Below are 17,247 nucleotides of genomic sequence, written 5' to 3'. Positions count from 1 at the left end.
CAGACTTTAGCAGAGCTCAGTAACACTGAGATTAATAACCGATCACATTGATTTATCAGTCTACTCAGGCTTTAGCAGAGCTCAGTAACGCTGAGATTAATAACTGATCACATTGATTTATCAGTTTACTCAGACTTTAGCAGAGCTCAGTAACACTGAGATTAATAACTGATCACATTGATTTATCAGTCTACTCAGGCTTTAGCAGAGCTCAGTAACGCTGAGATTAATAACCGATCACATTGATTTATCAGTCTACTCAGGCTTTAGCAGAGCTCAGTAACACTGAGATTAATAACTGATCACATTGATTTATCAGTCTACTCAGGCTTTAGCAGAGCTCAGTAACGCTGAGATTAATAACCGATCACATTGATTTATCAGTCTACTCAGGCTTTAGCAGAGCTCAGTAACGCATGCTTGCTATTTATCGTGTGCTGATTTAAATACAAGCATAAATTGTTTTTCTTTTGAAGATATTTTTATTCTAAAAGTCTTCCTGAAAATCTAAAAGCAGCTGTATTCTGTAAACTCTAAAAGTAGGGCTTAGTGGTAGGAGCAAGGGGTAAAATGGGATTAGGCCCCAAATTGGGTATATAGCCAATATGTGTATATTTATCATTGTATATGGGTGTATATGGGTGTATATGGGTGTTTCAGCCATACTGCTTTTTGAATGGGCCAATCAGAACAGAGCTCTTAAAGTCTATCACCAAAGGCACAGTCATAGAAATAGCAAGAGACCATTTTAAGGTGGAAGTGAATTTAAGGTGGCATTCAATTTAAGGTGGCAGTTAATTTGATCTCGCAACGACCTCAGGTGGCAGTGAATTAGAGGTGGCAGTGAATTTAAGGTAGCAGTTTATTTGAGCTGGCAATGAATTTGGGTGGCAGTAAATTTAAGGTGGCATTGAATTTAAGGTGGCAGTTAATTTGAGCTGGCAATGAATTTAAGTGTAAGGGGGAGCGAGGAGGCGGACGCACACGCTGAGATAAGCGAGATTTATTAGGGGCAAATCCAGGGTCGTGGTCAGAACAGTCCAGGTTCATATAGCCGATGCGGACGGAACGGGAAGTAGACATGACAAAAACCAGAGCGACCAGCAAACAACTTCAAACAAAGACCGATACAGGGATACAATGACTGGCAAACACAAGGGGCAAACACAGGGCTTAAATACACATAACAATGAGGGACAGGTGAAAACAATCAGGGGCGGAGTTACAAACCAAAACAAGAACACATGGACAGGACTGGGAGGAGCCAACCGTGACATTAAGGTGGCAGTTAATTTGAGCTGGCAGTTTAGGGTAGCGCCTACCAACACATTACCATCCACCTTGGATCCAACCACTTAGTAAAATCACAAAAGTCTCAAAAACCAACAAATTTACATTTACATTTACAAATTTACATAGCCCTATTCAGCCTGGAGCAGTTTAGCTCCACCCGTTCATGCTGTCATGTTTGCATAGGTCACAATGCAGCCAATCAGAACAGAGCTCATTTACATATACCAGCCTTAAAGGCACGGTAATAGAACAGCCTGTTTACTTTCCGGGATAAAGAGATGCTGTAAAATGGTCTGGCAGAAATGAGTGATGACTGTTTTTGGTATGTAAAACCACAAAACATTGTAAGTTGACCAAAAATACAAGAGAAATGTAGGGTATGTGCCCTTTAACATCATTAACTCTGTACACAGCCCCCCAGTTGTGTTAAAGGTGGTCTGCTGTCTGGAGTTGGGGTGAGGAACACACTTTACACACACACAATTCCCAAGCAGGCCGGGTGCGGCTCAGAAAACAAATCATTGCCATATTAAAACCTTCTTTTATTCTCTCTCCCACCCTGCCGCTCTCTGTAGGCCATTGTTCTTCCAGTGCCATTTCAGTTTAACTGCCTTGGTTCCTTTCCTCGTGTTCAGGGACACCCAGACCACTTAACTGGATTTCATTTGGCTTGTGGTCAGCGACTTTCAGCAGCTCCATAACATCCAACGGCCTTCGATGCAGCGCGATCAGGGACGCAGGGCGACACGCTGGTTTATTTGCTGTATGTATTGATGCTTGTTAAAGCAAAGCCACCGTCATTTACATTCACAGTGGTGTAGCATGGATTGCACATATGTAGAGTATGGCCACAACTCTATAAATAAATAAATAAATAAATGAGAAAGTGGGATGAAAACACTGTCCAAGCTTCTCAGCCTTGAAGGCCCACAGGAAAACCCTGACAAAGCTGACTCACTCACTGTTTCAGGGCCTTCATTAATATTGTTTACAGTGTGAAAACACTTTTATATTTGCTTTTATTGTTAGGTCAATTACTTTTTCACTGGGTTTCATGACAAAGCGCTGTCATCGGCCACTACACCCATGTGGAAAAAAATATTTTTTTTTTTACAATGTATGAAAATGGCCAAAAACGTTTTTGTACAAACATTTTTAAAATGCATTTATTAGTATTTGTTATTATAGTTTTTCTGTTGTGTGCAGCTGTAATGAAGGTTCCAGATGTAGCTAAACGTACCGACTGTGATCTGCACTGTGCTTTACATTAACCACGTACGTCTGCAATCAGACTCTCACACACAGTGTACTTCACATAAACAAGATATCAGATCAGCCCTGCATTTCACAGAGTATCAGTACCTACAGTCCTCGCTTCTGTCCTGCTAAAGGACCATTAGATCAGATTTAACATGAAGACACTGGAACACAAACTCATTTCTAAAGGAATCAGACAGTGAAGAGCATCAGACAGGATTCTGGAGATGTTCCTCCACTTTCAGATGGAGCTGATAAACTCATTTCTAAAGGAATCAGACAGTGAAGAGCATCAGACAGGATTCTGGAGATGTTCCTCCACTTTCAGATGGGCTGATAAACTCATTTCTAAAGGAATCAGACAGTGAAGAGCATCAGACAGGATTCTGGAGATGTTCCTCCACTTTCAGATGGAGCTGATAAACTCATTTCTAAAGGAATCAGACAGTGAAGAGCATCAGACAGGATTCTGGAGATGTTCCTCCACTTTCAGATGGAGCTGATAAACTCATTTCTAAAGGAATCAGACAGTGAAGAGCATCAGACAGGATTCTGGAGATGTTCCTCCACTTTCAGGTGGAGCTGATAAACTCATTTCTAAAGGAATCAGACAGTGAAGAGCGTCAGACAGGATTCTGGAGATGTTCCTCCACTTTCAGATGGAGCTGATAAACTCATTTCTACAGGAATCAGACAGTGAAGAGCGTCAGACAGGATTCTGGAGATGTTCCTCCACTTTCAGATGGACCCGATAAACTCATTTCTAAAGGAATCAGTCAGTGAAGAGCATCAGACAGGATTCTGGAGATGTTCCTCCACTTTCAGATGGAGCTGATAAACTCATTTCTAAAGGAATCAGACTGAAGAGCGTCAGACAGGATTCTGGAGATGTTCCTCCACTTTCAGATGGAGCTGATAAACTCATTTCTACAGGAATCAGACAGTGAAGAGCATCAGACAGGATTCTGGAGATGTTCCTCCACTTTCAAATGGACCCGATAAACTCATTTCTAAAGGAATCAGACAGTGAAGAGCATCAGACAGGATTCTGGAGATGTTCCTCCACTTTCAGATGGACCCGATAAACTCATTTCTAAAGGAATCAGACAGTGAAGAGCATCAGACAGGATTCTGGAGATGTTCCTCCACTTTCAGATGGACCCAATAAACTCATTTCTAAAGGAATCAGACTGAAGAGCGTCAGACAGGATTCTGGAGATGTTCCTCCACTTTCAGATGGAGCTGATAAACTCGTTTCTACAGGAATCAGACAGTGAAGAGCGTCAGACAGGATTCTGGAGATGTTCCTCCACTTTCAGATGGAGCTGATAAACTCATTTCTAAAGGAATCAGACAGTGAAGAGCGTCAGACAGGATTCTGGAGATGTTCCTCCACTTTCAGATGGAGCTGATAAACTCATTTCTAAAGGAATCAGACAGTGAAGAGCATCAGACAGGATTCTGGAGATGTTCCTCCACTTTCAGATGGAGCTGATAAACTCATTTCTAAAGGAATCAGACAGTGAAGAGCATCAGACAGGATTCTGGAGATGTTCCTCCACTTTCAGATGGAGCTGATAAACTCATTTCTAAAGGAATCAGACAGTGAAGAGCATCAGACAGGATTCTGGAGATGTTCCTCCACTTTCAGATGGAGCTGATAAACTCATTTCTAAAGGAATCAGACAGTGAAGAGCATCAGACAGGATTCTGGAGATGGTCTTACACTTTCAGATGGAGCTGATAAACTCATTTCTAAAGGAATCAGACATTGAAGAGCATCAGACAGGATTCTGGAGATGTTCCTCCACTTTCAGATGGAGCTGCTAAACTCATTTCTAAAGGAATCAGACAGTGAAGAGCATCAGACAGGATTCTGGAGATGTTCCTACACTTTCAGATGGACCCGATAAACTCATTTCTAAAGGAATCAGACAGTGAAGAGCATCAGACAGGATTCTGGAGCTTTTCATACATTTTCAAATGGACTTGATAAACATTTATTTTCCTGGTACATTTTTATGTGTAATATTTCCCCACACATTAAAAAAGTGTATTTTAAGATATATTTGGTTAATATGGTAATATATTCTGAAATGTATTTTAGTGTTTGGGACACATGAGCATGGTTAGGGTTAGGGTTCCTCACTGGCCACTTTATTAGGTACAGTTGCTTGTTAACACAAAGAGCTAATCAGCCAATCACACGGCCGCAGCTCACTGCATTTAGGCGTGTAGAGGTGGTCAAGACGACCTGCTGAAGTGCAGACCGAGCATCAGAACGGGGAAGAAAGGGGATTTAAGGGGCTTTGAACGTGGCGTGGTTGTTGGTGCCAGACGGGCTGGTCTGAGTATTTCAGAAACTGCTGATCTGCTGGGATTTTCACACACAACCATCTCTAGGGTTTAGAGAGAACGGTCAGAAAAAGAGGAAATATCCAGTGAGCGGTCAGTTGTGTGGACGAAAATGCCTTGTTGATGTGAAAGGTCAGAGGAGAATGGGCAGACTGGTTCCAGATGATAGAAAGACAGCAGGAACTCAAATCACCAACCAGAATCTCTGAGGAACGTTTCCAACACCTTGTTGAAAGTCTGCCACGAAGAATTAAAGCAGTTCTGAAGGCAAAAGGGGGTCCAACCTTTTACTAACAAGGGGTACCTAATAAAGTGGCCGCTGAGTGTATATGTCCATATATATTTTTCCCTGTAGGTGGACAACTGGCAATCTTTATGGACCTGCTTTGTGCACTGGTGCCCAGTCATGTTGGAGCAGGAAGGGGCCAACCTCCAAACTGTTCCCACAAAGTTGGGAGCGTGAAATTGTCCAGAATCTCTTGGTGCTGAAGCTTTAAGAGCTCCTTTCACTGGAACTAAGGGGCCGAGCCCAACTCCTGAAAACACCCCCACACCATGATCCCCCCTCCACCAAACTTTACACTCAGTACAATGCAGTCAGACAAGCACCGTCTCCTGGCAACCGCCAGACCCAGACTCATCCATCCGATTTCCAGACGGAGAAGCGTGATTGGTCACTCCAGAGAACTCGTCTCCACTGCTCTAGAGTCCAGTGGTGGCGCTTTACTCCACTGCATTCCACGCTTTGCATTGCGCTTGGTGATGTAAGGCTTGGATGCAGCTGCTCGGCCATGGAAACCCATTCCATGAAGCTCTCTACGCTGTTCTTGAGCTGATCTGAAGGCCACATGAAGTTTGGAGGTCTGTAGTGATGGACTCTGCAGAAAGTCGGTGACCTCTGCGCACTATGCCCCTCAGCATCCGCTGACCGCTCTGTCATTTTACGTGTCCGACCACTTCGTGGCTGAGCTGCTGTCGTTCCCAATCGCTTCCACTTTGTTATAATCCCACTGACAGTGGACTGTGGAATATTTAGTAGTGAGGAAATTTCACGACTGGACTTGCTGCACAGGTGGCGTCCGATCACGGTACCACGCTGGAACTCACTGAGCTCCTGAGAGCGACACATTGTCACCACTAGATGCCACTGAGTCTTACACATTGCACCTCTAAAGCAGACCATTTCTGCAGCTTTTATTCCATATACAGACCGTATGGGCTTGAGAATAAAAGGCACATCCTGAATGTTTACATACTACATTTTTAATAAGGAAAATTCATGTCAAGGACTCTTTAAAATGCTGCCTATGTAGAGATCTCACAAAGTATTGAGACACAGCCAGGTGACCACTGTCCTACATGTTTCTCTCTTTCATTCTCTTTTTCACTCTTTTTTCAGCAGGTGTGCTCATCCCTCCTCTTACATCGATCAAGTGTGTGTGATGCTGGTTCAAAGTGTGTAGTTAGTTGTGGACAGTATGGGGAAAAAATGATACCATGGCATAATTAAAGGGGAATTCTACCGATTTGTCTAGATTTTTGCATGTAAACAGAGATTCTGAGCGGTTTGGTGTGAAGTGGTTCAGACGTCTTTACAGTGGTGGTGACGGGAACCAGGCGTCGCCATAACTACAACACAGATATAGACACTTTATTTACCATCCAGAACCACCAAAGAACCTACACGAGTCTTCTGAGCTTATCTGGAATGTTGATGATGGAAAATTGTGGAAAATTTGAGAAAAAAAAAAAAGAATTTTTTTGAGGGGTCATGCTGTCCTTACATTGTGTACACATTTCCTGAAGACTGGGCCAGTAGAAATGCCCCAAATTACTTCAACTAAAAACTCTTTACATTACCTTATATTGAAAGTAAAGAAGGTTTTTAGTTTTACTTACCATTTTTATTTTTCTTTGGGCAGCAACGATAATTTGGTTATTTTTACTGTGATAAATTGCCCAGATTGTTACGTCATTATCCCAGGGGCGTCTTATTTTGGGCTCTCCAATGGCACAGCTGGCGGAGATTTTGCCCTGTCATCGGGACATATTAGAACCCAGATGTTAATCATTGGGGAGATTTATGCTTAGAACTTCAGGTTGCTGGTATTACTGGCCAGTGTTTTTGGTTTGTCCCTATAAAAATGATGCAAATTTTAAATACAAAGACTAAATGAAACATCACCAAAAAGGTTCTTCAGGAAAAACACTGAGAAACACTAATCTCTTCAAAAAAGATGGTTCTTCAAGGGCTCCTACACTTAAAGAACATTTTACATGCTGAAATCGTTCTTCAGATTGACGAAGAACAGGTATGTTTTGAAAATGATTGTATGTAGCACCAGAAAGGGTTCTTTGATTTTTACATAGAACCATATACACCATGTACTCCATCAATCTGAAGAAGCATTTAAGTATTAAATTAAAGCATTAAGGCTCTACATAGAACCACTGTCTTTCTAAAGAACCTTGAAGAACCATGCTATTTGAGAGCGTAGATGAGTAATTGAATGTGTTTCATGTCATTTTGATTCATTTTTTAACCCTTTAAATGACCGTTAGCAGGAATAAAGTTTTATTACGCATGTCTGTAATTTACGAATAGCTCAGCCAGTTTACACTGGCCCTGAATAATAAGCACTAGTATTTGATAAGCATGAGATTTTAAGAGGTTAATCGCTTTACTTTATTTTTAAGGCATCAAGTTGCATTTAACTTATACTCTAGCTTGCAACTTCTATTGTTACAAGTTTGACATAATGACAGCACAATTCTTATTGGTGCTAAGGACTAATACTACTTCTATTAATAATAATAATAATAATAATAATAGACCTACAATAAGCCTCAGTATGTAATAAGCTTGAGATTTTAAGGGGTTAATTGCTTTCCTCTGTTTTGAAGGCATCAAAGTGCATATAAATTTTGCTCCAGCTTGCAACCTGCAACTAGTTGCATCAACGTTTCATCACGCAAAGCCAACTTAAGGCTCTATGGGTTAAAAATCTAAACCTCCCCTCTGATCTTAAAGCGTGCACAGATTTACCAGCTCACCAAATTGCCAAAAATTATGCAAATGCAAAATACAAAGACTAAATAAAACACTGAAACATTACTAATCTTGCTGACTACACTCTTTAAAAAAATGGTTCTTCAAGGGTTCTTTGCAGGTTGAAATCACCCCTAGGCCTGCAGACTGCTTCTACAGACATTAGTGAAAGAATGGGTCGCTCTCAGGAGCTCAGTGAATTCCAGTGTGGTACCGTGATCGGACGCCACCTGTGCAGCAAGTCCAGTCGTGAAATTTCCTCACTACTAAATATTCCACAGTCCACTGTCAGTGGGATTATAACAAAGTGGAAGCGATTGGGAACGACAGCAACTCAGCCACGAAGTGGTCGGCCACGTAAAATGACAGAGCGGTCAGCGGATGCTGAGGGGCATAGAGCGCAGAGGTCACCGACTTTCTGCAGAGTCCATCACTACAGACCTCCAAACTTCATGTGGCCTTCAGATCAGCTCAAGAACAGCGTAGAGAGCTTCATGGAATGGGTTTCCATGGCCGAGCAGCTGCATCCAAGCCTTACATCACCAAGCGCAATGCAAAGCGTGGAATGCAGTGGAGTAAAGCGCCGCCACTGGACTCTAGAGCAGTGGAGACGAGTTCTCTGGAGTGACCAATCACGCTTCTCCATCTGGAAATCGGATGGACGAGTCTGGGTTTGGTGGTTGCCAGGAGACGGTACTTGTCTGACTGCATTGTGCCGAGTGTAAAGTTTGGTGGAGGGGGGATCATGGTGTGGGGGTGTTTTTCAGGAGTTGGGCTCGGCCCCTTAGTTCCAGTGAAAGGAGCTCTTAAAGCTTCAGCACCAAGAGATTTTGGACAATTTCATGCTCCCAACTTTGTGGGAACAGTTTGGGGACGGCCCCTTCCTGCTCCAACATGACTGCCCACCAGTGCACAAAGCAGGTCCATAAAGACGTGGACGAGCCAGTTTGGTGTGGAAGAACTTGACTGGCCTGCACAGAGTCCTGACCTCAACCCCATAGAACACCTTTGGGATGAATTAGAGCGTGGATGTGGAAAGCCTTCCCAGAAGAGCTGAAGCTGTTATAGCTGCAAAGGGTGGGCCGACATCATATTAAACCCTATGGATTAACTCTAGTTCATATGCGTGTGAAGGTAGACGACCGAATACTTTTGGAAATATAGTGTATGTTTGTGTAGCACCTTTTTAGGGCTCCTTGATCTCATAACAACAGCAGAATTCTTGTTGGTGCTAAGGGCTAACACTACTATTACTACTATTACTACTATTACTACTATTAATAGACTAATAATAAGCCTCGGTATGTAATAAGCCTGGGATCTTAAGGGGTTCATTGCTTTGCTTTGTTTTCAAGGTGTCCAGTTGCTCGTAAATGATGCTCAAGCTTGCAACCTGCAACTAGTTTCATGAAAGTTTCATCATGGAAACCAGCCTAAGGCTTCACGGGTTTAGCAGCCAGGTTCCTGCCCCTGTGATCTTACAGCATGCGCAAGTTTCACCAGCTCACCCTCTCGATCCAAAACCATCACGGTTTCATTCCCAAGTCTAATTGTGTTCGACAGAGTTTGAACTGTGTGGATGAGTGTGTGGAGGGGAAAGTTGCGCTGTACGAGTGCATTGTTTCCGCAGCACTCTGCCTCTCGCGAGAGCATGAGGGAGGGAGGGAGGGAGTGAGGGAAGGAGGAGAGTCCAGAGAAGAGAGAGAGAGAGAGAGAGAGAGAGAAAGTGGAGAGAAAAAGCAGCAGCTCGTCTCGCCCTGCAGAATGGCCCAGAGGCTTTGAGCTTTGAGCTTCAGCACTGTGCTGCTCCACCATGCTCACACACACACTCAGCTCCAGAGGAAAGCAGCTCTAACTCTTCTGCTCAATCCGGAGGACACACACACACACACACACACACACACACACACACACAACACACACACACACACACACACACACATACACACATACACACACACACACACACACACTCCAGGGTCCAGGAAAGGTACAGTGACTCTCTCAACTGCTCTTTAACTGTGCACAACTCTGCCTGATGTGACTTTGTTTCAGGACATTTGGTAAGCAGAGCTGGAACTTCATGCAGAGCTGAAGTTGCTCCTGCTGCGTTCAGTCTGTTGTGCTTTTTTGCAGTGGGCAGCCGTCCTTGGCCTTTTTCCTTTTCTTCAACTATTTTTTTTTTTTGCTCAAAAACTGCATTTTTGACCTCTTGAAAACTTTTATTCCCGTTACTTGTCCTCCAGATCCGTCCCGGACTGGCCTCAGCAGACGGGAGCTGCGTCTAGCCCAGAGGTTCTGCGCTCTCAGACCAAGTTTTTCTAAAGTGGATCAGCTGCGTTTGGAGAGGAGCAGCAAGGCAGAATGTGGCTGCTGAAGTTGGCTGTGGGTCTCACAGCGCTGTGTCTCGTGTGTGGAGACACCAAGACGGACAAACCTGCAGAGCAGAGGGTCAGCAGGTCCAAGCGCCGGGGCGGGGACGCGCTTAAAGGGTAACTCCATCACCTGTTAACATCTCAGAGCGTTAACCGAGCACCTGCAGCATTTCTGAGCCAGGACAGAGTTAATTCAGCAGGGAGGAATGCTGGTCTACACTAACACTGACCTGCTGCATGAAAAGTGCCATGGTTGCATGCAGTGATTTTGGTAGACAGAATGAGCAGGGTGACAGAATTATTTGTGTATTAATGTTGCGATGCTTGGAACCGAGAATAAAGCTTACATTAAATAATATACTGTGGAAACTGCGAGCGGTATTCAATATCTGGCACTAAAACCAGTCAAACGGGACTCATTTTGATATCTTTATAATGAAATATGCAGTTGGTCAGTTGGTCAAGCACTGACGATACACAATGCGATCAGAAAAGCCCATTGTATTGTGCCAATTCATTACAATAACAATATATATTGTCATATTGCCCAGCCCTAATAATTTGTATTAGGTTAGTGATCAAGCTATTAACTTTCTGATCTTTCTCCCAGTTCTGCAGCGATGCTACTCTACTCTTCAGAAAGTTTCATTGCATGTAGTTAATCAGCTGCATTGTATTCGGTGCTGTGTGCTCTTTCTCACTGCTTGCGATTGTTACCGTGATGTGACCACCAGGATGATTAATTCATCTTGCTTGTGAGCTCTTGTTGTAGCGGTTCCTCTGGTTCAAGGACTTTACGTTATTATAAGTCGCGCTTGCAAAAGCAGCAGGACTAAACAGTCGGGAGATACGTTTATGTGGGCCTATTTCCTTTCACACGGAGACGTGGTGGAGGCAGGATGGGGTGGAGGGGGTTGTCTCCCACCCGCCGCTGGCCCACATTCGTACGCTCTGGTATGAGGAGCGATACAGGGGTCCAAGCGCTGGACTGACTCTTAAAGTCCCACTTGACTTCTTTTACTCTGATTCTCAATCAAGTACATGCAGACGAATCAGCACAGAGTCGTTTAGCCACGGTGTTGATGGCTTTCTTAATCTCCTGCTCAAAAGCAATGAATGTAGATGTAAAAATCGAAGAAAAGAAAAAGTCTTTTTATGTTTTATATTTCTGAGCCACCTTCTGGAGTCTCTTTTAATACAGAATCAAGCAGAAGTCCTGGTTTAGGATCTGGGCTCTAACCTCAAAATCTAAACAACTATGTCTGAGTTTTGTAAACTGACCATAGGGAGGGCTGCAGAAGAAGACAGAGCAGATTTTTTTGTCTGTGTCCTTTCTAAATATGGAAGATACCGTTTTTCTGTTGCTTCATATCTACGTGATGAACTTAATTCTTGTTCATACATACATGGGGATTTTTTATAACAAAGCTTTTTCTATGCGTTTTGGCCTTTCGTCCAGACATGAGGTCCCTCAGACCCTAATCTCAAGTCACCAGCTGTTAATCTCAAGGAGCTGAGGGCTCGACGAATCGCCTGCTGTGCATACGATTGGCTAAATTCGACCGGGAGCTTATTTAGGCTGCTTTAGCTGCTCATTCTCGTCGCTTCTTCCGCAAGCCTTTTTCGCAATCTTCTGCCAGCCCGTTTACCGGCTGTGGTCATTTTGGGGGTCATCCTGCGGCTCTCCCTGCTTTAGGCTTACCACATGTGCACATCGACAGGTCCCAGAACAGAGCCGTACCACCAAATGTAACGTCTGCAAATGGAAACTAATTTTTTTCTTGAACAAAGTGGTCCTGGCTGAACTGGTCACTGAACACAGACCTTTCGCAAAACTCCTGCCAGGCTGAGGAAATTTGGAAACTCAGTTTTCAGCGTTGTCGTGTAGACAGGGGTGGTTGGTACTGTCAGATTTTGAGCTGCTGTCTGTTTTGTTTAGCTTAGTACTTTAGTGCAAGAGCTGACGCAGTTGAAATGGTGCTGGTTTTAACATCACTAACAGGACTTGGTATATGTTTACATATCAACATGTACCTCTTACACTATAATGAAGAACAGAGGGATCAGAATGGTATGGAGGTCACTGCTGTATCTTCACACTGTACACTCCCTACACATTTATATTACACATGTAGTTTTGGGCTGAACCCGCAAGGAATTCACTCTGTTCTCCTCCTACAAGGCCTGCTGTTAGTGTGTGTGGGTGTCTGTGTGTGTGAGGGTGAACAACATAGACAGGCTGCTGACTGGCTACAGCTGCTAAATGAACCCCACGCTGGACACTTGCGATATTTTAAACATCTGGTAGTTTCACATAAATTGTTATGACTGTATTGATTTAAAAAAACAATAATGTGGTGGGTCCAGCAGACCACTGAGCAACAAGAACATCAACACCACCCCCACCGCACCCAACATTTAAAAAAATACCCATGAACATGTGGACTAGACCTTACTAGAAGGTCTTAAACCAGTAATCTCCAACCCTGGTCCTAGAGAGCTAACTTAGGTAGAGTTTAGATCCAGCCTGTATCCAATGATCTGCCCCACCCCCTTACTGAACTCTAATACATCTGATCCAGCCAATCAGGGACTTGGGAAGAGACTGATTAGCTTGAGCAGGTGAGGCAAACTGTGTTTGGTACTAGACTCTGCAGGAAGGTAGATCTCCAGGACCAGGACTGGAGAACACAGTCTGAGACAGTTCATCTACAGTTTGAAGAGTAATGTGGACCTCTTAAATGACGAAGCAGTTGTCAGTGTGTCTTTAGAACAGAGTAATATTTTTCGAAGAAAAGGTTACTAATGAAAACACATTCCAAATAATAATCAATCAATCAATCAATCAATGAAGCAATTAATCAGACAATTCATGTAGTACCATTCAAACGAGTCAAATTGAAGTTCAAAGTGGTTTACAAGCAATTGACAGAACGTACAGCATTACAATGGATTTGGAGACTTTTACGTTCAATAAGACAACAGTAATAATGAGTCAATAGGAGAATTCAAGATATTACAAGCAATGATGAGGCAAAAAGGAATGAAATAAAACTGATCAGCATTACAAATCACAATAGATACTAATGATAACAAATAAGGGTAAATACTAACATCAACACTCGATAAAAACCCAGACTGAATAAATGGATATTCAGTTTATGCTTAAAAATATACGGGAAATCAGGGGCCACTGGGAGACCAAATGGTGAAAGTGGTGTGAAAGTGATGGTGCGTTTCCTAAATGACCCGTGTTTACTGTCCCCTCTCCTCTAGACCCAATGTGTGTGGCTCACGACATCAAACCTACTGCTGCCCTGGCTGGAAGACATTGACTGGTGGCAATCAGTGCATCGTCCGTAAGTTTTAGACCTTTACTGGAGCTCCTAAAGACCAGCTCGCTTTACACCACAGCGTAAACGTCTACAGCCTGGCACGTGTGCTGCCCAGGGCGGTTGACCCTCCTCTGCTTTAACACTCCTCTGATGCCAGCCTAACACGGGCAGATTGAGCTCAGCTCTTGGTGTGGTCCATCATCTGTACTGCTGTTTTTTCCTCTAGCAGTGAATAGGGAGCTGTTCTAGCTGCGTTCCTCAGGAAGGCTGTCTGTGGGCTTTGTGTTCTGTGAATGTGCGCTGGCCGGCAGCCTGCTTTTAGCAGAGGTGATGATATTGTTTAGCAGTTGAAACTGAGGAAGTGGGGGTCATGCTCCACATCACAGCTGATTGACTGGACAGTTCCAGCCAGTCTCGCTCACTTTCCTGTGCTCTTCACAGCAGCCTCCACGCCAGGAATCATGATCATGGCTGAGATGGAACAGATTACAAGTATTGGAAATAAAACCTGAGTAGACTGATAAATCAATGTGATCGGTTATTAATCTCAGCGTTACTGAGCTCTGCTAAAGCCTGAGTAGACTGATAAATTAATGTGATCGGTTATTAATCTCAGCGTTACTGAGCTCTGCTAAAGCCTGAGTAGACTGATAAATCAATGTGATCGGTTATTAATCTCAGCGTTACTGAGCTCTGCTAAAGCCTGAGTAGACTGATAAATTAATGTGATCGGTTATTAATCTCAGCGTTACTGAGCTCTGCTAAAGCCTGAGTAGACTGATAAATCAATGTGATCAGTTATTAATCTCAGTGTTACTGAGCTCTGCTAAAGTCTGAGTAGACTGATAAATCAATGTGATCGGTTATTAATCTCAGCGTTACTGAGCTCTGCTAAAGCCTGAGTAGACTGATAAATCAATGTGATCAGTTATTAATCTCAGTGTTACTGAGCTCTGCTAAAGCCTGAGTAGACTGATAAATCAATGTGATCAGTTATTAATCTCAGTGTTACTGAGCTCTGCTAAAGTCTGAGTAGACTGATAAATCAATGTGATCGGTTATTAATCTCAGTGTTACTGAGCTCTGCTAAAGCCTGAGTAGACTGATAAATCAATGTGATCAGTTATTAATCTCAGTGTTACTGAGCTCTGCTAAAGTCTGAGTAGACTGATAAATCAATGTGATCGGTTATTAATCTCAGCGTTACTGAGCTCTGCTAAAGCCTGAGTAGACTGATAAATCAATGTGATCAGTTATTAATCTCAGTGTTACTGAGCTCTGCTAAAGCCTGAGTAGACTGATAAATCAATGTGATCAGTTATTAATCACAGTGTTACTGAGCTCTGCTAAAGCCTGAGTAGACTGATAAATCAATGTGATCGGTTATTAATCTCAGCGCTACTGAGCTCTGCTAAAGCCTGAGTAGACTGATAAATCAATGTGATCGGTTATTAATCTCAGCGTTACTGAGCTCTGCTAAAGCCTGAGTAGACTGATAAATCAATGTGATCGGTTATTAATCTCGGTGTTACTGAGCTCTGCTAAAGCCTGAGTAGACTGATAAATCAATGTGATCAGTTATTAATCACAGTGTTACTGAGCTCTGCTAAAGCCTGAGTAGACTGATAAATCAATGTGATCAGTTATTAATCTCAGCGTTACTGAGCTCTGCTAAAGCCTGAGTAGACTGATAAATCAATGTGATCGGTTATTAATCTCAGTGTTACTGAGCTCTGCTAAAGCCTGAGTAGACTGATAAATCAATGTGATCGGTTATTAATCTCAGCGTTACTGAGCTCTGCTAAAGTCTGAGTAGACTGATAAATCAATGTGATCGGTTATTAATCTCAGCGTTACTGAGCTCTGCTAAAGTCTGAGTAGACTGATAAATCACTGTGATCAGTTATTAATCTCAGTGTTACTGAGCTCTGCTAAAGCCTGAGTAGACTGATAAATCAATGTGATCAGTTATTAATCTCAGAGTTACTGAGCTCTGCTAAAGTCTGAGTAAACTGATAAATCAATGTGATCGGTTATTAATCTCAGCGTTACTGAGCTCTGCTAAAGCCTGAGTAGACTGATAAATCAATGTGATCAGTTATTAATCTCAGCGTTACTGAGCTCTGCTAAAGCCTGAGTAGACTGATAAATCAATGTGATCGGTTATTAATCTCAGCGTTACTGAGCTCTGCTAAAGCCTGAGTAGACTGATAAATCAATGTGATCAGTTATTAATCTCAGCGTTACTGAGCTCTGCTAAAGCCTGAGTAGACTGATAAATCAATGTGATCAGTTACTAATCTCAGTGTTACTGAGCTCTGCTAAAGCCTGAGTAGACTGATAAATCAATGTGATCAGTTATTAATCTCAGAGTTACTGAGCTCTGCTAAAGTCTGAGTAAACTGATAAATCAATGTGATCGGTTATTAATCTCAGCGTTACTGAGCTCTGCTAAAGCCTGAGTAGACTGATAAATCAATGTGATCAGTTATTAATCTCAGCGTTACTGAGCTCTGCTAAAGCCTGAGTAGACTGATAAATCAATGTGATCGGTTATTAATCTCAGTGTTACTGAGCTCTACTAAAGTCTGAGTAGACTGATAAATCAATGTGATCGGTTATTAATCTCAGCGTTACTGAGCTCTGCTAAAGCCTGAGTAGACTGATAAATCAATGTGATCAGTTATTAATCTCAGCGTTACTGAGCTCTGCTAAAGCCTGAGTAGATTGATAAATCAATGTGATCAGTTATTAATCTCAGCGTTACTGAGCTCTGCTAAAGCCTGAGTAGACTGATAAATCAATGTGATCAGTTATTAATCTCAGCGTTACTGAGCTCTGCTAAAGCCTGAGTAGACTGATAAATCAATGTGATCGGTTATTAATCTCAGTGTTACTGAGCTCTGCTAAAGTCTGAGTAGACTGATAAATCAATGTGATCAGTTATTAATCTCAGCGTTACTGAGCTCTGCTAAAGCCTGAGTAGACTGATAAATCAATGTGATCAGTTATTAATCTCAGTGTTACTGAGCTCTGCTAAAGCCTGAGTAGACTGATAAATCAATGTGATCAGTTATTAATCACAGTGTTACTGAGCTCTGCTAAAGCCTGAGTAGACTGATAAATCAATGTGATCGGTTATTAATCTCAGCGCTACTGAGCTCTGCTAAAGTCTGAGTAGACTGATAAATCAATGTGATCAGTTATTAATCTCAGCGTTACTGAGCTCTGCTAAAGTCTGAGTAGACTGATAAATCAATGTGATCGGTTATTAATCTCAGCGTTACTGAGCTCTGCTAAAGCCTGAGTAGACTGATAAATCAATGTGATCGGTTATTAATCTCAGCGTTACTGAGCTCTGCTAAAGCCTGAGTAGACTGATAAATCAATGTGATCGGTTATTAATCTCAGTGTTACTGAGCTCTGCTAAAGTCTGAGTAGACTGATAAATCAATGTGATCGGTTATTAATCTCAGTGTTACTGAGCTCTGCTAAAGTCTGAGTAGACTGATAAATCAATGTGATCAGTTATTAATCTCAGCGTTACTGAGCTCTGCTAAAGTCTGAGTAGACTGATAAATCA

The 17,247-nt window shown here is 42.6% G+C and overlaps 1 protein-coding gene across 2 annotated transcripts in view; it reads left to right on the top strand.

The window, feature by feature from the left end:
* The first annotated feature begins 9,686 nt into the window (after positions 1-9,686).
* Positions 9,687-17,247, top strand: part of fbn1 (fibrillin 1) — a 190,866-nt gene continuing 183,305 nt past the window's right edge. The window contains exons 1-3 of one of the 2 annotated variants that reach the window (XM_037539934.1): positions 9,687-10,017; positions 10,201-10,446; positions 13,606-13,688. In XM_037539934.1, the coding sequence (XP_037395831.1) occupies positions 10,319-10,446; positions 13,606-13,688 (211 nt within the window). In that variant the 5' untranslated portion in view covers positions 9,687-10,017; positions 10,201-10,318. The remainder of the gene's footprint in view (positions 10,018-10,200; positions 10,447-13,605; positions 13,689-17,247) is intronic. The other variant, XM_037539933.1, reaches the window with a different exon arrangement.

Source organism: Pygocentrus nattereri, chromosome 7, assembly GCF_015220715.1.
Source record: "Pygocentrus nattereri isolate fPygNat1 chromosome 7, fPygNat1.pri, whole genome shotgun sequence".
Taxonomy (NCBI): domain Eukaryota; kingdom Metazoa; phylum Chordata; class Actinopteri; order Characiformes; family Serrasalmidae; genus Pygocentrus; species Pygocentrus nattereri.
The sequence above is the reverse complement of the archived record's forward strand: the minus strand, read 5'-3'. Positions and strand labels throughout refer to the sequence as shown.